At 43.0% G+C, this 26,015-nt stretch overlaps 1 protein-coding gene across 1 annotated transcript in view; it reads right to left on the bottom strand.

Moving 5' to 3' along the window:
* LOC144781939 (cytochrome P450 2G1-like) overlaps positions 1-26,015 on the bottom strand; it is a 729,499-nt gene that overhangs the window by 472,582 nt on the left and 230,902 nt on the right. The window contains exon 5 of the mRNA XM_078661027.1: positions 8,827-8,987. Within this exon, the coding sequence (XP_078517153.1) occupies positions 8,827-8,987 (161 nt within the window). The remainder of the gene's footprint in view (positions 1-8,826; positions 8,988-26,015) is intronic.

The raw sequence follows: 26,015 nt of genomic DNA, 5'->3' as shown, positions 1-26,015 counted from the left end.
AAAGAGGGGAAAATACAAATAAGAGGAATTCATGCATACGTTTCATGGTGTAACTTGGGAGCACTGGAGTGGTACTGCACGTTCATCACTATAGACTCTTATGGAGTCTATTTGTCTCAACTGTAGGAGGGTGGGGGGTGAGTCGGGGGCTGAAGGGTTAGGGGGATGGGGGAGGTTAAGGGGGGGGAAAAGTTCATAAAAAATGGCAATTGTAATTGTAAAGATGGATACAGAAATAGAAACTGTGATGTTAATGCTAAGTTTGGTTACATAGCAGAATTGGACGGGAAAATAAATACAGCACAATATGGCTAGGTTAAAACTTTGTTCTTGGAATGTTGCAGGGCTTAACGATAGGGGGAAAAGGGATCAAATGTGTCGTATAATTAGTTAAAATGCATTCGATATAATATGTCTCCAAGAGACCCATATCCCATGGGCAGAAAGGGAAGTATTGTGGGATCCGGGGTTCAATTTATTGGTATGTACAACTCATACCACAAGGACAAGAGGTGTTGCTATTTTATCGAAATCTTTTTTGGGGCCAGCTATACGTAAGGCTGCTGATCCTATGGGGAGGCGGGTGATTGCGGAGCTTAAGATTGGAATTACAATATGCTCTATTTACGCTCCCAATCAAGATGTCCCTTCTATTTTTATTGATCTTGAAATGGAACTTGCATCTGGGCCTCAGTCACTGATATTTTGTGGAGATTTTAATATCTCTTTGACTCAAACTGGATTAACACATAACCACGGTCAATATAAATCCGTTGGTCGTAAGCCAAAACTATATAGTGCTATTTTACAACTCAAAGAAAGTCTAGGCCTGGCTGATATATGGGACCTGAAACAGCATCAGGATCCCGGGTATACATACTTTTCACACCCCCATAATAAATATGTCCGCATTGACTATATTTGGATGTCAAGTAACTGTGCTAGTCGAACACAAATTAATAAACTCCCAAAGATTATCTCGGATCACAATCCTCTACTACTTACTGTATGTATTAATAATATGACTAGACCTCGCTCAAGCTGGTCCTTTGATAGGAAATTGCTTTCAATATAGAATATATAGAGTATGTGATGGTATGGGCGCAAGGGTTTATAGACTGTAATCGCTATAGCGCGTCTAGAAATATGGTCTGGGATTGTTTCAAGGCATCAATTCGTGGGGAGACAATTAGTTATGTGGCCAGGCAGAGGAAAGAGGCAGCTATGATAAACGAGTTACAGCTTCAAGAACTAGCTAGAATAGAGGAGAGGCATACTACTCTAATCATGCAGGGCGGGGATGGTGGTCAAACTCTAAGAGAAATTACTCAAAGGGTGGCCGAGACATATCAATCTCATCGTAATAAGATCTATGAAATCGGGGAGAGGGTTGGCAAACAGTTGGCACTCCGTACTCGCCAAAAACAATCTCTTAATTTAATTAAGTGCATTGAGTCAGATGGACAAGAATATACAACACCTGAGACTATCTTAGAAGTCTTTAAAAAATATTATGAAAAATTGTACCAAAATGAGGACACTTTAGACCATGGGTACTCACAAACTTTCTCTCGGGGGCCAAATATACAGTGTGGTATGTGGCTGAGGGCCGCACCGGTGGGGGTGGGGTCAGAGGGGGGGGCGGGGCTAAAACAAACAAAAATTGTAACCACGAGGTTAAACACAGGTCCCTGCAGCAGACACCTTCGTCTACTGAGCCACCAGACCCAGCATACACACATCTTTCTCTCTCTCCCTGCTTCTCTCCCTCTCCCTCCTTCTCTCCCTCTCCCTCCTTCTCTCTCTCTCCCTCTCTCTCTCTCCATCCCTCCCTCTCTCTCCCTCCCTCTCTCTCCCTCTACCTCCCTCTGTGTCTGCCTCCCTCCCTGTCTCCCACTCTCCCTCTGTGTCTCCCTCCCTGTCTCCCACTCTCCCTCTGTGTCTCCCTCCCTGTCTCCCACTCTCCCTCTGTCTCCCTCCCAGTCTCCCACTCTCCCTCCCAGTCTCCCACTCTCCCTCTGTGTCTCCCTCCCAGTCTCCCACTTTCCCTCTGTCTCCCTTCCAGTCTCCGACTCTCCCTCTGTGTCTCCCTCCCTGTCTCCCACTCTCTGTTTCCCTCCCTCCCTCTGTGTCTCCTACTCTCCCTCTGTGTCTCCCTCCCTGTCTCCCACTCTCAGTTTCCCCCCTCCCTCTGTGTCTCCCTCCTGCCCTCTCTCTGTGTCTCCCTCCCTCCCTCTCTGTCCTCTCACCCGTGTGTGTGTCAGCCCGGGCTGAGACAGCTTCCCCGGCCGCGCGCACACAGCCCCATAAAGTACTTCATGGGTCTTTAAAAGACCATTTACATGTTAATGAGGCTTTGTTGAATTTCACCTCTTAGGCCCCTGCAGCTCCCCTCCAGCTCCTTGTTGAGCGCAGTCTCACAGCGCTCAGACCAATCATAATACTGCACTACAACGTTTTGATTGACTGCAGGGAGCCTAAGAGCCCTGGTGCTTCCTGTCTCCCCCAAGAAGCCAGGAAGAAAACGCAGGAGAGGTGGCGGCCGGCCGGGAGATAAGTGATTTTTTTAAAACCATCTCTCACCCCGCCCCTACTCCCCCGACCCACTGCTGCTTCCAGGTAGCAGCCGAAACTGCAGACACACACACACACACATGTGTGTTTTTACTCTGACTTTGGGCTGTCTCTCACTGTTCGGTACTTGTTTGACTCCCAGCTAGGTTTGTGCTACCCAATGTGCTCTCTCAATCCCAGAGAATCGTCATCGGAGGATGAGTTTCCTGATCAATTTGCAATTAAACCCATTTCCCTCATAAACAGACACAACGAAAGTGAATGATCAAATATGCAAGGCAAGAGGCGTCCAATCTGTCACAAAAACCAAGCCAGAATGTAAACAGTTTCAGCTGCACTGCCACCAAAGACCTGACCTGGGGCCAATTCGATCAATTCATGTCCTGCATGTAAATTGATCTCTGCCTTAAAAAAATGTGCAGGAATTTCCAACTGGAATTGTATATTCTTCCAACTTTTAGTTAGTAGGTAGATAGTTTAATCTTTGTGTTTCGTTGTGTGGGAAATGAATTTGATTTGGCATATTTTTTGATCTATTTATTTGAAATTATTTCCAGAAAACCACGTTCATCTCCTTGCTGCCACTTCAGAAATGTTTGCTATACATACATCGTCCAAACCTATCCTGATATTATTTACGTTGCGCGCAGTATTGTGGAATAGGATTGAAAATGGTCTTCAGCAACTTCAGGCTTAAAAGCGCTTTACCTTGAAAGCTATATTTGTTATGATAGTTTTGCGTGAAACAGAGGGATAAACAAATCTGGATATTGGGTTTGTGCATGTGAGGAGGGGTGTACGAAGCTGAAATATCAATGTTGTGCATTCTTAAAAAAAAAAAAAAAGAACTTTCCAAAAGCCACGGATTTGGCATTTTTAGAAGAAAAAAACCCGAAAAATAGTATATGTAAAAATCCCACAAGTTGGTTATGCAGGGAAATATCCCACAAGACTTTTTTTCTAAGCCAAAGCTCCCGTAAAAAATAAATGGTGGTACAAAATGGACCCAACTGATATTTTGCAAGATATTTCACACTAACGTGAGAAACTTTACAGCTAATAGCTATAGTTAATTTGCACAATCCTAATCATGAGCAGCTAGGGTCCGACCATCCAGTTTCATTTTAATTTTCGCCACTTTAAAGCTCCCTTTCGGGCATAAGGTGATTTGGAAAGTTTGGTAATGAGCCTCTCATTGCTTGGAGAGCGTGGGCTGATCACTCGTCACTGACAAAATGCAGTCTTTGGGAGAGCAGGAATTCGACTTCCAAAAGGAAGATTTAAACGTCCATCGTTCCGAAGCCAGTAAACTGAGTACCAACAGCAGATCGAATTAGCATCTGTGCGGTATTTACCGCCGAACAGAACGTATTACTGCTACTACTATGTGAATCAATTCAAAAGCGGGTTCGAGACCAAAAAAGTGTGTCTCTGGTAACTCGGTTGGAAATACTGTTTATTTAACCTGCTCGAGTTAATACTCCGTGTCTACATCCCTCCCTCTGTGTCTCCCGCCTGTCTCACACTCTCTGTTTCTCTCCCTCCTGCCCTCTCGCTGTGTCTCCCTTCTCCCTCCCTCTCTGTCCTCTCACCTGTGTGTGTGTGTGTGTGTGTGTGTGTCAGCCCTCAGCCCGGGCTTAGACAGCATCCCCGGCCGCGCGCACACAGCCCCATCAAGTACTTCATGGGTCTTTAAAAGACGATTTACATGTTAATAAGGCTTTGTTGAAATTCACCTCTTAGGCCCCTGCAGCTCCCCTCTGACAATCACTGGAATCCCCTGGCCCCCTAGCGCTGCTGCGGCTGTATTTGCAACACTATTTAATTTATTTATTTTTAAACACATGTGTCTGCAATGTCCGCGGGCCGCCCAGGAAGGCTTGCCGGGCCGCCACCGGCCCGCGGGCCGTACTATGAGTACCCCTGCTTTAGACCATATAGAAATTAAAGAAGCAATTGCTAGATGGGCAATTGAGCTTGAAGACAATCTAGGAATGGATATGGCTACTAGGCAAGATTTTGAAAGAGACATAACTCAGAGGGAGGTCCAAATAGCCCTCGCTGAGCTAGCCTCAGGGAAAGCCGCAGGCCCAGACAAAATACCACTTGAGCTCTATAAAATTCTTGGTAGTATCATAACACCTTTACTTCTTGATTTATTTATAGGGATTCAAGTGAGTGGCACCCCTCCTAGCTCATGGATGGAAACTAATATAGTGATTTCTCCAAAAAAAGATAAGCCCCCCAACATACCATCATCTTATCGCCCTATCTCACTTCTAAACTCTGACTCGAAATTATATTCTAAGATCTTAGCTAATCAGCTTAGGGGGATCGTCGAACATCTGGTCTCGCCGTGGCAACATGGCTTCATTCCGAGCAAGGGCACTACGGATCATACCCGTCGGGTTATTGCTCTGTTTGATGCCAAGAGTGTCGCGGGGGGCCAGATGTCGATGGTCCTCCTGGACGCCGAGAAAGCCTTTGACAGGGTTTCGTGGGCATTCTTGTGGGCGATTTTAGATCAAAATAATATGGGACCCTGTTTTGTGAAGTCTATTAAGGCGATGTATTTCTCACCTAAGGCTAGAGTATTGGCAATGGGTCAGGAGTCTAAGCCCTTTGATATATCCCGTGGGACTAGGCAGGGGTGCCCATGCTCTCCGATTCTTTTCGCCCTATACATAAATCCTCTTATTTTAAAACTGTTAGAAGCTGAGGCTATCAAACCAATCATCGTGGGTCCCTTCACCACCAAAATATTAGCATATGCCGATGATGTGGCGGTTGTAACATCTCACCCCACAGAGGCAATAATTGAGATTGAACAGATTACCCAAGTCTTCGGCCAGCTCTCGGGGTATTCCCTAAATAAGGACAAAACAATCGTTATTTGCATTCAGAATACTCGATTTGAGGACCCTAGAAAGGTAGAAATTGCTGGTCGAGGAAAGTAAATAATCCTAATGTGGACATCGATATGTCATTAACCCTTTTAACGAAGCTGTTTATCTCTTCTAATTTGAAAGCTCAATTGTATAAGACTCTTTATGATTTATATTTTACACCTGCTAAACTCTACTCTTGGGGGAAAAGAGCTACCTCAGAATGTCCGAGATGTGGAAAAACCGCGGCACACTTACTCCATATGTTATATGAGTGTAATAAATTAGCAGGTCTGAGAGGTATGATAGCAGGTTTTTGGCGGGAAGTGTTTGGGCACTCAGTACCTGAATCTCCTACCCTCTACATCTTGGGTTTTGATAGTGCACTGAGGCATACCAAGGAGGAAGAAACATCTCTCTTCTTGGGGACAGCTATATATAGGATTATTTTAACAGCCCATTGGAAAGATGCAGATCCCCCTAACTTTCAGATTTGGCACGCCCGGTTGTTAGGTATGTATAATCAAGAGAAGGTGATTTTCGCGTGTAAAGGGAAGAAGGCGAAAGCCCGTGGCATCAAGATTTGGAAATCAATTGAGAATTGGAGTAATAATAATAGAGCTTCCAATTGAACTGTGTTTATTAAGGTAAAAATTGCCTCGACTATTCTATTTATGTCTATGTAATTTGTTATGTATTCTTAAGTTTTGCTTCTTGTTTTTGTATCCGTTGAGCAAGATAGATCGTTAATGTGAATTTCTAATGTGTTTCTGCAATTATTTCTTGCCAAATAAAAAAAAAAAAAAAAAAGAGATAAATACTTCAAAAACGAAGTATATAATAAAAAAAATTAAAAAACACACAGTGGGGGGCCCACTATCAGCGGGGCTCTCCTAGATAGGGTTGATACATTTCAGCATTTGGGCATCAAGTTGTCTGAAATGATGTTCTGAAAACAGCATACCACCAAGATGTCTCTCAAACTAAGGCTAACAGTTGGACCACTTAATAAAGAACGCCAAATCTCAGCTAACAAGCCTATCTCTCCAGCCCTCCAAATGTATAATCTTAAAGCATTGGCAGATGCACTTTATGAGGTGGTACTCTGGGTCTTTGAAAGATGTGACAAAATATCTTCTATGGAACGTATGTTCCAGAGGACCCTGGTGCATGTTCCCACCAGCACCCCGTTATTCCCACTAAAGATGGATATGGCTAGGTGATCAATTGGTGATGAGGTCAGACTGAGTCCTTTATTGTATTGTAGGCAAGTCAGGTCTACCCCTGATTATCCTCCTGTGCCATGGCACAACAAGCAGTAGTTACTCTTGATTTTGCATGGCTTTGGAATGTTATATTACTGCTGGCTGACAATTGTTTGCCCAAGATTTTGGATTATACATCCATTGATACTTTCCCTCCAAAATTTTGGGAGTGGGTTAAACACTGTGAGCACAAAACGTCAACAGGAGGTCAGCTGATGAAGTAATTCCTGAATTTTAAATCTGATTGTGTATTAGAGGTCTATCATGATACCATCCTGATGGAGCATGCATGACACCCTTGCTCTGTGCGATGAGTAAAAGAGCAGGCCTATTGAGAAAGACTTAGGAAAACAGTCCAAAATAGAAGCAGGATCAGGCTGCTGTAGCAAGCGTGTGGCCGAGGAATCCACACATTAAAATCACCCAATCAGTTAACTGCTTGCCTTCATGATGTAGGGAGCAAGAAGATACATTAGTAACACAAACCAAAATGAGATGCAGGTCCTAGTGCTCAATACATTAACGTACCTGTACATGAGATAGAAGCAGAATGAAAGATAAATAAATTAGTGAAAGTCAACAATGTATGACGTTACAAGGCATACATTCACAACGCAGTATTTTACATGGCGTTCGTTACAACGCAAGTCATTACAACGACTTGCGCTGGAGGGCACTGGACTTAGGAATAGTATGATTTACTATTCCACATCCAGCCTACATAACAGTAGGAAAGGTGTTGGAATAGTAAATCATACTATTCCTTAGTTTAGACCGCCATCCAGCGCAAGTCGTTGTAAAGTCTTGCGTTGGAACGCCCACGATGTAAACATACAGCGGTGTAACGACCGCGTTGTACAGGTCGTTCTCCTGTCAAAAGTGGTCCTCATGATAAAGCATTGTAAAAATGTGTCCTTCCTTTTTTAGGGCCTGCGCAACTAGAGGTTTTCTGGATAAGGGTAAGTGTGATTTTATATGAACACAACCTCTCATGTATCACACTGGAAACCTCCGATTCGCAAAAGGCCAAAATAACTATCAGCCTGATTCATGTACGGGCCGTTTTGCGTGGCCCTAATAGCGAATCATAGCGACTCGCTATTGAGGACACGCAAAACGGTATTCATGTAGGAATTGCTAAATAAATAGCGATTCCTACATGTTCTCTATTTGCGAGTAGCAATTTGCTACTCGCAAAAAAAGGAATAACTCCCCATTCATTCCTATGGGCCAAAAGGCCCATAGGAATGAATGGGGAGTATCCCTTATTTGCGAGTAGCAATTTGCTACTCGCAAATCAGATAGCGATTTAAAGGGTGCCAGGGGTGTCCAAAGGACACCCTGTAGCACCCCTTAAATGCACATTTGAACAGGTGTTGCGCACACACATGTCCAAAGGACATGTGTGTGTGTAACATGCAAAAGAAAAAAATGCACTAAAGTGCTTTTTACACTATTTACGCAATTTACCACCAAGTCAGACCTGGTGGTAAATTGAGACCAAATATAGCGATTTCGCTATTTCTATTTGGTTGATGAATTGCATTTAAGGAATCTCTATTAGAGATTCCTTAAATCCAATTCCTCGCAAATATGCGAATTCTTAAATAGCGATTTTTGCATTTGGGATGATGAATACCAAATGCAAAAATCGCACTCGCAAAGGGCCAGATTCTCAGAATCTGGCCCTTTGCGAGTGCAATTTAGCTTCATGAATCAGGCTGTAAGTAACTTCAGCCGCTCGTTAGCATTAGCAAATGAAATGAACAACTTGCTATTCTAACATCTTAACTTTAATGTACCCAACACTGCTGCCTAATGGAGGACAAAGGGTTGTCAGCTCACACATCAAAAATAGCGACTGCTCATGGCAGCTAAGTACTTTAAATAACCTATAAGAGGGCGTGAAAAACTCTGAACGTTAACATTCTAATTTATGCCTTCAGAATCCTTCCTGGCACAACTGTCTTAACACTGCATCTATTTTTGTATACCTATGGTAATCCTGTGCATGTGACTTTTTGTGTTGCTAAACTGCTAATACTTCATGTATCCAGTTACAATGTAGATTATTATCGAAGATTAGGAGAAACATTATTTACCTGTCCCCAGAAGGAGCTCATTTTATGAAAGCAGTCATTTATCATGCGAGTCACAGAGAGGAGCTCTGAGTCCTTGTAATCACAGCGGTTTCCAAACATAATGGAGACAATAATATTGGTGGTGATAGTCCCAAAGAGATCTCTGGGGTTAAATGGAGAACCTAGTGCAAAAAATATCAGTCAGTCAGTCAACAGTACTTTATTCGGTTCATAACAAAAACCATAAAAGTATACTAAACATGAAAAGTCAAGGCCACATTTAAAAACAATACAATAAAAGAGTGCAAAATAGCAATATATACAATACATTATCAAGACTAAAAGATACGAATTATCAGGATGTATGACATTACAACGCATGCTTTTACCGCGCATGCTGTTACAACGCAGTTTTTACAACGCATAGAGCTTTGGGGTGCTGGATAGTGAATAGTTTAATTTACTATTCCAACTCCAGTCCCCGTGGATAGTAGGGAAGGTGTTGGATAGTAAATTAAAACTATTCCCTATCCTAGAGCGCCCCCCAGTGCAATGCGTTGTAATGGTTTTCGTTGTAAAACCTGCGTTGTAAATGTTTTGTTGTAAAGGATGTTTCCCGAATTATCAAATTACTACTGCAAATGTCAGTTAAAAACCATAAAAATATTTAGAGAAGAGAAAGAGCTCAGTCACAATTCATCAATTCGCCTACCGCTACGTTAATTAATTCCATTTAATTTTCTCCTTTAATCTTATAGCTACAGTCACGAAGTTGGCTATATTAAAAATCTCCCAAACATTCGTCAGCAGCTGCAAATACAAAAAGGCTGGTTTGACTTGCTTTAAGCCCTTATCTCTAATAAGAGGATTAATAAACCGTTTGCGGATGGGACGGAGATGTTCACAAAAAAACATAAAGTGCACAGTGTCCATAATGGAGAATCCGTCACACAAACAGATCTCCAAATCTTTCTCCCTGGTCCACCCAGGACGTTCTATGAGAAGATGGTGGAATTTATTCAGTCTGAATCTCGTCAATAAGAATCGGTGATTCGCGTTATTAACGATTCTTAAGTAGGGCTCAATTTCACCTGAGGTTTTTAATAATTGATGAGCCCTTACTGTTTGTTTACCCAGTTCCTTGTCCTCTCTGGCCAAACATGCCATTAGCTTATGCGTGTCTTTTACCCATTTCACATCCCCCTTCACTAGTTTATTTGGTGAGTTAAACAGTTCTGGGCGACCCAGTTCAACAGCTAATTTTTTGACATAGCTCAGCCAGGGGGATAAGATGGCCACGTTCAAGTGCAAGGCAATCCCTGAGTATTTCACGATTCAACTTTAACTCAGGGTTCAACCAGATTGAGATCCATTTTATCAATGGGGCTATAGCTATGCGATCTTCTAGGTGTCCCACCCCACGCTCCTGATGAGCGATGTAACCGGAGGTTGATTGGGGGACGGATAAGATAGATTTCAAGAACTTATCCTCTGCCACCTGTATGGCCTTTGCATTATTAAACCCCCAAAGATCCGCTCCGTACATAGCTAATGAGATGCATTTGGCGCATATATCTTTAACACCGCTTGCAGTGGTTTAACACCCAGTTTGCGAGCAAAACCCAAAACAGCCAAGATGGACCTTGCATAAACGTTACGTTTTGATGCCAATTGGGGCGACCATGTGGACTTATCGTCAAAGATGACTCCTAAATACGGGAAGGTCGAGACCCTAGACAGGACATTACCTTCACAGTGCAAAGTTTTAACCCTTTTTGGTTTTGTACCCACAATCATTACATGCGATTTTGAGAAATTGACACTGAGATTCAACGCTTTCATAAAATCAGCAAATTAATTTAAAAGACATTGCAACCCTACTGCTGTGCATGCTAGGAGAGCGGCATCATCCGCATATAATAATGCCGGGATGAAGAGCTTGCCTACCCTTGGTATATCCTTACACACCTTTGTTAATACAGTACCAAGATCGTTGATGTATAAGGTAAAGAGTAGGGGGGCCAAAATACAGCCCTGCCTTACCCCATTAGCGATACTGATCTTTCTAGTACAATTGCCCATACGGTTGTATCTAACTGTGGCCGATAGGTCCCTGTGGAGATCGGCAAGGAAATACACAATGTTTTTTTCAACGCCAAGTTTAAGGAGCAATCCCCATAGTTTGGACCTATTCACACGGTCGAAGGCCAAGGAAAGGTCCATAAAAGCTAAATATAGCGTGCCCCTATTGGCGATTGTGTATTTCCCAATTAAAAGTTGGAGGTTGAGGCTGTGATCTATTGTGCCTCGCCCTTTCCTAAACCCAAATTGCAAGCTTGAAAGGGTGTTTGTATCAGCCAACCATCCTGTGAGTTTACCTAAGACCACCCGACCGAGGACTTTCACAGCAGAGTAAATGAGGGAAATCTGGCGATAACAGCTGGGTTCCCCTCTGTTTCCCTTTTTAAAAATGGGTACAATAACGGATTCAGACCAGGTACCCGGCATACCTGATTTACATACCCTGTTAAAGACATTAGTTAAAACCTTTGACCTGGTCTTGACATCTGATTTAAAGAGGTCGGCTGGGACGCCATCAGGACCAGGAGCCTTGTTACTTAACATCTTACTGATGGCCTCAGCCACCTCTATCTCAGTCACCGATACAGTATAGGGATCCCCAATAGGGGGGGTGTAACCACCTCCCCTGTTTTCTCCCTTTCATAGACTGATTTAAAATGTGAACACCACACCTGTTCCTCTATGCCACAATCCAGTTGGTCATTACAGGGATCATGAAAAAAAGGTTTGTTGACCACTGCCCAGAATTTGGAGCTATTCTTAAGTACATCAATAGAGGTTAGTTCTTCCCAGGCCTCGTCTCTAATTTCCTGTCTTCTGACTTCCCGGGCGTCTTTATAGATTTTCCTTAGAGAAGCCACAAGGGACTTATCCACTGGTTTATGTTTCAGGGCCGCCGTCAACTTTTGATGGGCTATCGAACAGTTGTGGTCAAACCAGCCCTCCCCAGCACGGTCCTTATCCTTCCCTGGTCGTCTAAGGTCATCCGTGACCTGGGAACAAATTTTGGTATATGCCTCTATGACCTCTATGTTCCCAGCTTGCACATTCATACATCTCTGCAACTCTGTTCCAACCTTAGTTAATAAGTTGTTGTAAAAATCTCCGGGTACAACACTGCTCCATCTAATTCTACGGGCCTGGTCCATTGGGCGGATATCTGACTTGTCCGTCCTATTGTGACATAGCTCAGACCATTCAATCAGATTCATCATGGTAAGACCCACTGGGTTGTGGTCGCTAAAACTTGACCAAACAGCTGAGTAGCCATAAATCTTGTCACCCAGCATAGAACTAATACAAATATAATCAATGATAGAGGGGGTTCCGTTCCCTTTAAAGGTGGGAACCTCCTCATCCAACATACAAGGGAGTATTAAACCATTATCTGCCAAGATAATTTCAGTAAGTTCTCCCTGTGCAGATTGCTCGAAACGGGTATATCCTTGCTCTGTGGGGCCTAAACCCTCTGAAACCTGACATTTATCCGGGCAACCATGAATATTAAAGTCTCCCAAAACTATAGTAGCACACAGATTTCTGGATTTCTGTTGGCTTCTTTATAATCTTCCAGAAAATGTTTCAGCGCAGTAAGGTGTTCAATCGTGGTAAGTCTGTCATAAGAATTATAAAAATTAATAATCAGAATAATGGCCACTGCACTACAACCAATTTGCACTGCCAGGCAGTGTGGTGACCCAGTATCTAATTGGGTGTGGGTCCCAGGGATGGTGGCCGAGATCAATGTTACCAGCCCACCCTTTGCCCTCCCCATGCTAGAGGCGACAGCAGGAATACAGTGGGCTGTGTAGCCATCTAGACTAAGAAGATTCTCAGTGTCCCATGTTTCTTGTAGCCCAATGATATCTGCCCACATAAAAATTTTCTCCAGATCGGGTCATCTAATTTATTTTTGAGACCAGCAATGTTCCAGGTTACAAGCTTTGTGCGTGCCCCCGGAACTGATTGGCCCACCCTATTTACGGGGGAAATACTAGGTGCAGGTGATTCCTTACTCTGAGCTTCAGATGGGATTGCAAAAGTAAGAGGGACGTCTGGGGTTACTAGTCACTCGATATCCTCCAGATATGAAAATGCATCGAATCTGTTTAAAACTGGTACAGAGAATTCATATGGGCTTTTCCCAAATAATGGGTATCTATGCGCTGACGTGGCATGTGGTTCCTCTACATGATTTCTATAAAAAAAACTAAAGGGACCACCCAATGCTCTCCTCTAGGCCATACCTTGTACCCGCCCTTTCCAGGATCATTTACACAGTATGTGATGAGTCAAAATTCAGTATAACACAATCCCCTCTATAGGTTTTGGTAGATGTTCCTACCCAGGGTATCCTGAGTGCCATTCTGAAGTCCTTGAACAGACCACCCCCAAACCAGACAGATTATTTACATGGTACAGGGCCTTGTTACGCAGTGAGGTCCAATGTTCTTCCACTCCACTCTGTAGAGGGGGGACATTAGTTAAAATCACAGTGAATAGAGTGGCCTCAGGAGGGAGATCAATTCTCTCTTGTGTGGACTGTAGCGAGTGAATCCCTCTACCCTTGGGCTTATTAGCGTAAACCCTTGTGCCTTCTCTAATGGTTGCATTGGGCTGCAGACTCCGATTTCCGGGTAGGTTTGGCACCGCAGCCTCTGAAAATGCAACACCCCCGGTGTCCACCACCATCCCAGTCTGCATCTGCTCAGACCCCATGAACCCAGGCGGGACAATAGGTGTAATAAGGCCTCCACTCTGTCTGCTGTCTGCTGGCTGCTATGGTTGACAGCTGCTGTTTGATCTTCTCAAGCCTTTTTTCAATCTTGGAGAGTTTACAGGAGAAGTGTCCCAAAAGTTCTAATAACTTCTCCTCAATTTTAAGAACTATTCTATTCTTGAGGTCGGACATCATCTACGCTATTCCCCCCTGTGAACTTGCATCCAACCCGGTACTAACACTTGCGCTTGTGCCAGCTTCCTCCCCACACATCCCTTCCTCCCCCGTGTACCACCCCCCTTTTTTGGACACTTTACTAGCCTGTTGTAATGCGGCCGGGATACTCCCTGCTTTCCTCTTGACTGCAGTTATATTTACAGGTGTGTCTCCCCGGTTTACTTGATTGATATGTTGTTGTCGAGTCCGGGTTTTCGGGGGGGAAGGAGAGGTAGGGGAAGGATCTATTTCTACGACCCCCAGTGGGGACATTAATGGGGCCGGGGAAGAAGGTGTAGTTGCCTGATCTTTTCTAATGGCCTCCAGTAACTCTGGCGCTAACAGCACTACTGGACCAGTAGCGGCGACGCCAATGGAGGAGCGACGATGTTCCAGGGACAAGCGTCTCTGCGTTAACTCAATTTCCCGGGATAGGGCATTTTCCACTCTTATGAAAAAAAGAATCAAGTGTCCCCACAGCACGTAAGACCCCCACCCCCTTATCACCAGACTTGCTCATAGCCTACAGTAATCGAGAGGCAGGGAGTATATTGGGAGTATTAATATACGGGGACCACTTGGATAATGAAGGAAAAAGAAGAAACAATCAAATGTCACTGACCACCATCTAATGTCACTGTCACTATTCCTTAGCAGGCAGGCCAGTAATCCGGCGAAAGAGATGTGGCCCTGCCCTGCCTTATCCTGGCTTTGACGGGCGCGGGACGGGCCCGCCCTTGGCCCGCGCGCGGCCCACGCCATGGGAGTCGCCCTGGTGTTTTAAGCACCTCCGGGCGCTTTCCTATGGCGTTGGCTTCGTGCGCAGTCCTGGTGCGCCCTGGGAACTGTAGTTCTTTGGCCCATCTGCGCCACTCGCCGTGCAAGCGACCGCGTCACTCCCACTGCACACCCGGTCCTGTTGTCCAGCTCCCGGTGGACCTTCAAGGTAAAGGGTGTATGGGCAGGTATAGGCAGGCAAAGTTCAACAAAATTGAGTTCAAGAAATGGCAAAAAATATCATTATTGCAGGGAATTGTATTTTTTTCATTTTCCAAATTAAGATGAGGGTGTCAACTGCATTATTACTGAGCACAAAATGACACAGAAGCTCTCAATGAGGCACTGGACCCTATCAACTATATTAGCAGCCCAATTCTTAAAGTGTGTCATATCACATAGGTGTATATACGAAGCCTCTTAAAAGCATTAACCAGACTTAACACAAATTTCAGATTTCCTACTTGAGCAGCATTCTAAGATCTTAAGTAATATACATTTCCCACATCCACAGTTTAGCATTCGGATAATACAGAACATCTTCACCCCCTGGGTAGTACATAAAAAGCCTATGTCCATCATAGCAAAAAAGTGCAACTGCATACAATATACATTGTATAATAGTATTAGCAGCCTGATACATTAAAGTGCAACATTTTCAAACTAGTACATACGAGAAATCTCTAAAAACATTTAACTTATCTTGCCCATAATTCTGATATCAAGTTCGCCTAATATTCTGCAGTGTACCATAGCATAAAGTGCATGTGCATACATTATAAACAATATTAGCATCCTGGTTATTAATATACTAGGTTACAATAAAATGCATACATGAAGTCACTAACAGAATTTACCTGTCTCGGGTAGCTTTCTGAAATCACACTTGCCCAGTATTTAGAAGTATAGCATACTATGGCGATTTTCGTCAGATCTGATCTGTGAAAATCATCAATGGACAAGAGATGGCAAATACGACAACTTATGGATTTGTTTAAGTCTGTCTGTTCTCAGCTTTTTTTGCAGGAACCTGCCCGGCTTAAAGTTGTTAAGGATGGCCGCTCCTAATTTTTTTGTTAATGAGCAGGAGGCTAAAAAAGCTTTGGCCAGTTGCCAAACTTCCTGTGACTAATGAATATTCTTGGCCCATTTTAAACTGTCTGTCTGGTTGAGAGGGCCAGAGGTAATAGGGTAGGAAGCATGGTGGTAAAGCTATAATTTTGTAATAATTCAAAGGCTTATCATGTCAGTCCTAAATTACAAAGACTTTAGAAGATAAATACAGTTTAGTTGCTGGGGTGGTGGTTGAGGGGGAGTATTGTGTGTGGGTTTGTCCCGGGGCTTCTGGGGAGGGGAGGTTGGGCTGTCCTTCATTTGCTGTTATCCAGGACAGCTTCCAGGGGGTGATTCCTTTTTCAAGAAACGGGGTGGGGGCCCAGGGGGGGCCTTTTTAGGGGTCGGATGTAAGGGGGGGGGTTAAATAGTCACATTTTGCATATAATAACACAGGTAAATTCTGGAAATAAAAATGAGCTCTTGTCACGCAGGAAAAGGGATATTTGGTTTTGGTTAAAATATCAAGTGGCCAATTTTATGTTTTATAATGTCTAGAATCAAGATTATGAGTTGGAATGTTTGTGGGCTCAACACAGCCGGTAAATGGCGTTTGGTTGCGGAAGAACTTAAAGGATTCAAGCCTCAAATATTGGGGCTGGCTGAAACCCATCTCGCATATAAGGACAGAAAGTTATTTAAACAACTAGGGTATGATTTGGTTATTTGCTCTTCACAGACAGTATCTTTAAGGGGTGTTGCGATATTAAAAGATACATTTTCGAAAACGATTGAACTTAGAACTTTGGCAGATAGTCGGGGGAGGAGGGCAATCGCGCAGTTGTTGGTCCTGGGAAAAAAGATCACATTCTGTATGGTATATGGTCCTAATATTGATTGCCCTGAGGTTGTTTCTTTTTTAAATTCTGAACTTTTGGATTGGGAGGGCGAACGTATTGTAATGGGTAATTTTAATTTTTTATGGATAAAAAAATTGATACTACTAATACACGTTCAAGGGCCAGAATGGTCCAGGTAAGGGCCAGTATGCTTGATTTAATGCATATCCATCAATTAGATGATGCCTGGTGTACCTTATACCCATTACTACCAGGGTTTAAATTCTACTCCCATCCACACAAACAATACTCTAGGATCGATATGATTTGCATTAATTACGGGTTGTTGGTCAATGCAACAATGATCATCTGTCCAAAGATAACCTCGGATCACAACCCTATTATGATTAATGTAACTCTGGTAGGGTCTAGATCATACCAAGCAAAGGAGTTTTCATTCCCTCGACATTTGCTATATGATCCGGACTATGTCGCTTATATGCATAGGGTTTAGAGGAATTCATTCTGATCAACCTTCACTCTTCATCCATGGCTATGGTATGGGACTGTTTAAAAGCAGGTGTGAGAGGGGCAATTCTCCAGTATATAGTAAAACAGAATAGACAATATAACATCCAAAGTGCTAATGAACAGAATTGGCTTGGCTTAAGCAATTAGAGCAGCAACATGCAGCTGCATTAGCATCTAAAGATAGTGGAGAGCAAGAGATCTATGCCCAGATTATTGAGACCAAAGCCAAACTTCAGAGGAAACTTAAAGATAACGTGGCTAATGACTTCCTAAAATATAGAATAAAGCAATATGAATATGGAGAAAGGATAGGAAGAGTGCTGGCCTATCAACTTGCTGATCAGTGGGAACATTCGCACATCAAGCTTAGTAAGGGTGTGGATTCTAATAACTATACAAATTCTGAAGATATAGCAGAGGAATTTAGGAAATTCTATGGCATCTTGTATGAGGAAACCAGAGTATATAATCAAGAAGCTCTAGGGCGGTATTTGCAAGAGAGTGTTCTTCCTATTTTGGATATATTTCAATCAGAGTGTCTAGAGACCATGGCTGACATTGAGGAACTCGAGCTGGCCCTGGGGGCTCTTCCCAATGGTAAGGCAGTCAGAGAGGACACCATACCGCTAGAGTTTTATAAAATTTTAAAGAAAATATTGTCACCAGTTCTTCTAGAATTGTTCAACGTCATATTGGATGGAGGAGACGCTCCCCCTTCCTGGAACAAAACTAATATTGTGGTTTTCCCCAAAAAGGGTAAACCGGTTGAGGAGATGGGGTCATATCGACCTATTTCTCTTATTAATTCAGATGCTAAAATATTTTCGAAACTGCTCGCTTCTCGTCTAGCCCCGTGTATGCACCTATTGGTTTCCGAAGAACAACATGGTTTTGTACCAGGTAGGGACACGATGGCGCATATAAATACATCCTACGCAGCTTTTGATTCAGCTGGTCAACTAAATGAGCTGATTGGCATGATAATGCTGGACGCTGAGAAGGCCTTCGACCAGGTCGCTTGGGGGGTTTTATGGAGCACTATGCAATCATTTGGCCTTGATCGGAGGTTCATCTCAGTGGTCCAGCAACTGTATCGTAATCCGGTGGCAGCTATCAAGTTGAATGGCTGTACATCCGGGATAGTCAACATCCAGCAGGGAACCCGTCAGGGTTGCCCTCTTTCCCCATTATTATTCGCCCTTTATATTGACCCCTATATTAGGCATCTTCTTCATAATAATTCTATCTCTCCTCTCTGCTTTAATGGTATATCTTTAAAAATTACGGCCTATGCAGATGACATTGCGGTATTTACTTCTGGACCTGAAGCAGCGATTGATACAATTATACAAGAGGCGCAATGTTTTGGCTCCCTCTCTGGCTATAAGCTTAATCTTAACAAAACGCAGACCATTCTTAATTACGCTCCTGCATCTCCTGCAGCGCCTCAGTGGATGTATAAATGACTTTATGTCATTGAACTATGAACGTCTACTCGGACAAATCACTGTAGATTTGCGTAGATGGCATAGGCTGCCGCTGACTATAATTGGGAGATGCAACATAGTAAAAATTAATATCCTGCCCAAATTTCTTTATTTATTTCGCTCAATTTCTTTAAGGTTCCCAAATTCTTTTTTTATGCGACTTGATTCTGTTATTGGTAGTTTTATATGGGGCTATCGCAAAACAAGGAGAGCTCTCAGATATATTAAGCTGACTTATGAGCAAGGTGGTTTTTAGCTTCCCGACTTCAAAACATACTTTTGGGCTGCCTTTCTTAATCGTATTCAGAGTGTACTCTTTGGACCAACGGTGGGTAAAACCTGGTTAGCGTATCAGCTTACATTTGGTCTTAACAGTGTTTTTATGGTATACTATATGTCAGACCCAAACTATTTCAAGAGAGTTCGCTTCAAGGTAGCTAGGCATATCTATACTATATGGCAAGATATCTGTAAAACCTATTCTTAGCCTGACTTACACAAATTTACTTATTTATGGCATGACCTTAGGTTCCCGGGAATTTTTTCGGACACCGTCTGCAGAATATGGCAACAGGCTGGAATAATACGCCTGGGGCAGATTTATGATGAAGGGGGCGTTAGGTCATTTGCTTCCTTAAAAAGTGAGTTTGGGATACTACAGTACTCATTTTTTAGGTATCTGCAAATTAGAAATTATTTTCTGCAAGAGAAGGGTTTGTATGCTCTCCCCGATACTACTGCTGCACTTAGGGCTATCTTTCACACTTCTGCCTGGGGCCAGATTGGTAAAGCTTATCAGTGTTTTATGCAAGAAACGATGTATGATGGCGTGATGAAAGTAGCTAACATTAACAAGATGTTTTTAACTGGAATTACCATGGAAGATTTTCATGAGTCCTTGGCTACAATTAATTCTGCTGTTTCCTCAATCAATCTAAAGTTGCACCAGCATCATATGATGTTTATGCTATATTATACTCCGGAGATTATTTCAAAATGGGCAAACTCCCAGGGCTCTTTGAAATCTTTCTGCCCAAAGTGCAACTTGTATGCTGCGGATCTTAGACACATGTTCTTCTCATGCCCATGCTTAAATACATTCTGGTTGGAGATTGCCTCGGTGTTGAGTAGGTTGTCAGGTACATAAATGCAGCTAATGGAAAGAGAAATAATTCTGGGTGTATTCAACGTGTCAGTTAATCTACCTAAATCACTAGTCTCAATTGTTATTATTGCTGCCCGGCTCTGCATTGCCAGGGCCTGGATTGAGGCAGTGAGTCCTAAGATTAGTGATTTTTGGTTACTGCTCAGGGGAGTTTATGAAATGGAACTAGCGTTAGCAAAAGCGCGGGGTGTACGCTCTAGGGTCAAATTCGGGAAGGAGTGGGCAAGTTTGCAATGGGATTAATTGCTGTCGCTTGTTCTAAGCCTTTTTTTTCTTCTTTTTTCTTTTTCTTTCCATATTTTTAATTTGTGCTGGTCTCATTTATTATTCCATTTGTACGTACAATTTTTTTCTTTCCTATTTCAAGTTGCCATGATTTTGATTTTGATTTAGATTTCACTTATTTAGGTTATTACTTGTTTGACTATCTTATTCAAGATACGTGAAATTTTCTTTTTTTAATGATTGTTCAACTTGTGATGCTCTTGTTGGTTCTACTATTGCTTGTGTTATGTATGTTTGGTTGTTTTCTCATTTGTTGTTTGTGACATTAAAATAAAAAATAAATTAAAAAGAACTATAGCATACCAAACGCTTCCCATATGCTGGGCCAATTTATCAATGATCTCCTTACCGGGTACAGCTACCTTGCTGTGCATTCTACCACAACCACTTTCCTTAAGCAAATTGCACTTGATTATAAAAGATGTTCATCCCCTACCTTGTAAAGACTATATGGCTTACCCATCCACTTGGTCTCTCCAATTAGAAATAAGCTGCCATATTTTAACTCCTTTCATTTTGTTGTTATAGATAGCTTTCGCAAGGCTATATGTTTTCAATAGGCAACCTAACCATTGATAAATTATTGGTGGGTTAGCGTCCAGCCATGCTGACGCTATGCAGATTCTATATACCACCAATGCTATACAGACAAGGGCCCCACCATAATCTATACTAAGGTAATTTATACCAAGCATAATTACTTGAGGGGTAACTTTCACGTGCAACAGCAACTTCTTCTGTAAGAATACTTATATTTTTCTTATCAGCAGTATAAGCTCGATGCAGGTGGCAAACATATGGAATAAATCTGCCATGTATAACGCGCACCGTGGGAAAAACACTCCCCCCCCCCATTTGGCAATCCTATATGGGGTATAATACTGTTCAAAGCATGTTTAATAAAACTGTGCTTGAAGATTAGCAGGCATTAAAATCCCTAAGGTTGTTTCAAAAGGCCTCTTGAAAATCTCCATCTGAAATTCCCAGAGTCTCTTGCACCTTTGGAGAGCATTTGCCCAGATCGTCTTTCATATACTTATTTAGTATACTGCATATTATAATCCTTGGCACTTCAGGTTGTCTTAATCTGTCCACCAAATCACAGCTCTCAAATTTCTCTTTTCATCCTCCCTTTTTTAACAGAAAGAACCTAGCTTGTAAATATTTAAAGAATTCTCTATTAGTTACATCATATCTCCCCTTCACCTCCTCAAATGACATTACACCACCTGAATTAAAGAGGCACCCGACCTGTGTTATACTGGCCTTTATCCACTTTTCAAAGTAATGATCATTAAGAATATTAGAGAGGTCCCTATTCTGTACAAAGGGAGTGTAATAATTTAATTTCTCCAGCCCTGTTGAACGGCGTACAGAGGACTGTACCCTAAAACCCGTATGTAGAGTCTTGAAGCATACTCTTTTGTAGTATCCATAATTAAGCTGATGCCATAAGCATCCTCTTACATCGTGGCTGTCCCCCAGTACATAATGGTAGCTGTCACTGGAAATCTCCATCCCAAGGCTTGCCTTCAAAAGGGCTGTATAATATTTAACAGAAGCTGCCTACCAATATAATTTAAGAGTAGGTAAGGCCAAGCCACCACGCTCTTTGGGCAAAAATAAATATTTAATCGTTTTTCTGGATCTAGAGTACGCCCATATGAACTGTGCAAAGATGCTTTTCAATTTTTTAATCCAGGAATTCATAAAAATCAAGGGAATTGCCCTTAAAAAGTATAAAACCTTGGGAAAACATAACATCTTGATAATATAGACTATATCAATCAATGTGAGGTGCAGGTTATCCATTCTGTTCAGTGCCTTTTTCATTTAGCCGACACACTGATCCAGGTTTTCTTTAACAATCTCATTGACTTCAGCAGTTATCACCACCCCCAAATATGTGGTCTTTTTAACAACCCTTTTCCCATACTTGGAGCAAATTCATTAGCTACTATACTATAGCTGGTTAACAACCTAGCCCATCCGCTTTGTGCTGCCTCGACCATCCCCGTTTCTCAGGACCTGTGCGATTCTGTGGCTGATGCGTTTGAGGAGAAAATGAGGAAAATCCTGAGTGGACTCCAGAGTTCTGCTCAGTTAACATCCTCCTTGCTCCTCCCGATAGAACCACCCATCACGGCGGTTCAGTTGTCCTGCTTCCCGTGCCCCTCTTTGGAAGAATTCTGCCTCCTGGCAAATGGTGTGTCCTCAGGATCACCACTTGATCCTATGCCTCATAAGATCTGGAAGGCATTCCAAAATGAGCTGTTTCCGCCGCTCCACACCATCTGTTGTCAGTCATTAAGTACAGCAGTGGTTCCAGAAAGTTGGAAGATGGCAATTGTCAGACCACTGCTGAAGAAGGCCTCCTTGGACCCTTCAAGCCCAGCCAATTATAGGCCCATTTCGCTCTTACCTTTTATAATAAAGGTTGTAGAGAAGTGGGTCACAAGAACTTTATCCAGTTTTCTGGAAAACAATTCCTGCCTGGACACATCACAGTTCGGTTTTAGGCCGGCTCACGGCACGGAAACTGCATTGGTCACCGTGTTCGATGATCTACGGGCGCGAGTCGACATGGGCAAGTCAGCATTCTTAGTGCTGCTTGACATGTCGGCCGCGTTCGACACGGTGGACAATGCAGTATTGCTGAGCCGTCTACAGGCGATAGGAGTAACTGGCCTGGCTTTGAGCTGGATAACATCCTACCTTAGCGACAGACAGCAGGCAGTGGCATTACCACCTTATCAATCTGCCACTCACTATGTGGATCAGGGCGTCCCTCAGGGATCGGCGATCAGCCCGATTCTGTTCAATTTGTATCTTCAACCTTTGGTTGCTCTGATAAAGTCATTCGGCATATCGGTCATCAATTATGCCGATGACACCCAATTGATTTTTTCATTTGAGGGCGCCAAGGCAGTGTCGAAAGATACTTTCCATCGCTGTATGTCGGCTACAGCCGAGTGGCTGCGTGCTAACTCGCTCCAATTTAACAGCTCAAAAATGGAAGTTGTTCATTGTTCCCTAGACCGTACCCCGCGTCCGCTTCCGGACGGTTTTTGGCCTACATCTATTCCTGGTACGGTAGAGGCCGCTGAGTCGGCCCTTAATCTGGGAGTTCTGTTCGAATTCAATCTGCAGCTTGATGCTTCGGTGAACAGAACCATAGCGACTTGTATGGGCCTACTTCGTGCCCTACGCAAGATTTTACCGCTTCTTCCCAAAGAGGCAAGGACAGAAGTAGTGCGCAGCTCTATCCTTAGTCGTTTAGACTATTGCAACGCACTACTTCTGGGGGCCCCTAAAATCCTAATCCTAAAACTTCAGAGGATACAAAATATGGCAGCTAAGCTGGCCCTATCGCGTCCTCGCTCTGCCTCCTCCACTGGAGCATTGGCTGATCTTCACTGGCTACCTGTCCAGCAGAGAATCTTGTTCAAGGCAGCATGTCTTGTTTTTAAGGCCCTGCATGGACAGGGGCCGACTCCGATTCAAAATCTTTTTTCCTGGTACTGCGCCTCCAGATCCTTAAGATCCTCCTCTGCGTTTTTAGCGACGGTCCCGAGGATCAATAGAGTGAGGATGGGGGGCCGGGCATTTGGTTTCACGGCCGCTACCTTTTGGAACACCCTCCCGCTGGCGCTGAGGAGCAGACAGGATTTTATCTCTTTTAAAAAGGACCTTAAAACGTTCTTGTTCCCAAGAAAAATGTAATGGTAGTCCTGCCTGTAGCACAGATGCAGTCTCAGCGCCAGGATACCCTTTGGGTGGCAGCCGCGCTTAAGAAATAAATAAATACATACATACATACATACTATTTGTGTTTGATCCCTATTCAGGGCAAAGCCAGACACTAGGCCGAATCTTTGGGTCTTCTTTTCAAATGCTTTCATTGCCGTTTCGGAATGTGATGTGACTAATGTGACATCGTCAGCATACACCAACACCTTCTCTGCATACTCTGTTTCAAATAGTGGAGGTATATCTGCTGAGTACTCTAAATATATAAAAAAGGGTCTATGAATAGCGAACAATAATGGGGAGCAGGGGCTCCCATGACGTGTTCCTCTTGTTATTTTAAATGCTTCGGTATGTCCCCCATTGACCCAAACTCTAGTCTTAGGATCTTTATTCAGAGCTTTCACTGCACAGATAAACTGTTCCTCAATCTCTTGCCATTGCAAAGAGGCCCACAGAAACTGCCAGGAGACACTATCAAAAGCCTTCTCGGTATCTAAATAAATTGTGGCCATAGGGTATCCTGCCACTTGCCTTATGTCAAACATTGTGATGATCTTCCTAATGTGTTCTATGGTACCTCTCACCGGAATAAAACAATGTTGGCTCTGGGACACAATTTAATGTATTACTAGTGACAAGCGGGAGGCTAGAGTTTTGGAATACATTTTCACATCCCCATTGATAAGGGTTATAGGCCGATAAGACCCTAACTCCTCACAAGGCTTGTTTTTTTGGGAAAGATAATAATCTTTGCCATAGCCCATGACACTGGTAGTCTCATCCCCTCCATAAATTGTAAAAACAAGGTCCTCATAATATCTTTCAGTTGTTCTTTAAAGACTTTGTAAAACTAAGTGGGAATCAGATCTGGTCCCGTCGCTTTCCCTCTCGGTAAGCTATCCATGGCAGTAGCAAACTCATTCCTCATTAGTAGTTGATCTAGCTGATCCCTCTGTTCTCTTGTTAATAGCACCTTGGCAGGTTGTTCCAGATACTTTCCTATCAGTTATTCCCTCTGCCTACCCCCCCCTGACCTTCCGTATACAAAGATGGATAAAAGTTGCAGAAAGTGGTACGGATCTCATTTAAATCTCACCTCAAGCCTACCAGCGGATCTCTCATTGCCTTGATTTCATTCTGGGTAACTTCCTGCCTTGTCCTAACTGCAAGAAGATGACAAATCCTTTTGCTGCACTCGTACATCTCCTCACGGTGCCCTGTTGCTTCGTCGCCAGCTTTTTTCAGGAGTTTTTCCCTTATTGCTGCTTTGTTTATTGCAGCCCCTAGACAGGCATCTTCTATATTTTCCTTCTTTTGTATAGCCATTAGTAAGCCACCTTCAGCCTGTGCTTAATTGCTTTGTAAAGAGAGAAGTTCCATCTTTTCAGCTTTATTCTTCCTTATTTCATGTTGCATTTATTCCCCCATATCCCTGCTTTTAGTGTATCCCGGACTGTGCCAAGGGAGCAAGAGCCAAGGTTTCTGCCCAGAAACTCCGGAATCCATTTCTTCAAGTACTTCACATAGCCTCCATCCACCAGTAATGCTCTTTCGAATGTCCATGAAGAAAAGGATTTTACCTGATCACTCCCTCCCTGGACCTCAATTAATAGCGTATTATGGTCTGAGAGGTATCTGGGGGCCATTTCAATTGTGCTTCTCTGCCTGATTGTGTGCAAGACAAAGAAATAATCCAGTCTTGCATACTTCTGGTGAGGCGCTAAGTAGTATGTAAATCCTTGATCCTTTGACCTTACTTCCTCCGAGACATCACACAGTCCATGCTCTTGACACATGTCACATAAAGCTTGATAAACTTTAGGTTTCTTGCCTGTATATGGTTCCCCCTGCTCCCAACCACTATCAAAGTTAATGTTAAAATCGCCGCACACCACTATCGGCAATTGCCAATGTGACAATTCATTCAACAACCAACCCAATAGGATTGGATCATCAACATTGGTAACATAAAGGGAGCATAAAGTAAACTTAGGAGACCCAGGAGCACCATAGCTAACGATAATCCAATGCCCAGATGTGTCAGCTTTAACTGAAGAAAAGGGGATAGCTTTGTTAAAGGCCAAAATTGCTACCCCCCGAGTACGCGCGCCTTGCGTTGTTGCTCATATTATACTATATACCAAGTATTTCAAGAGATATTTTTAGCTCCCTTCTAGGTGGGTTTCTCAAAGGGACACTATATCGGCTTGTAGCAATCTGCGCCCTTGAGATACTATTTGCCTCTTTTTAACATTGTTTAGACCACAGATATTGATCAATGTGATCCTTAACTTACTCATTATTAA

The sequence above is a fragment of the Lissotriton helveticus genome, chromosome 9, assembly GCF_964261635.1.
Source record: "Lissotriton helveticus chromosome 9, aLisHel1.1, whole genome shotgun sequence".
NCBI lineage: Eukaryota > Metazoa > Chordata > Amphibia > Caudata > Salamandridae > Lissotriton > Lissotriton helveticus.
This window is presented reverse-complemented; position numbering and strand designations above follow the sequence as displayed.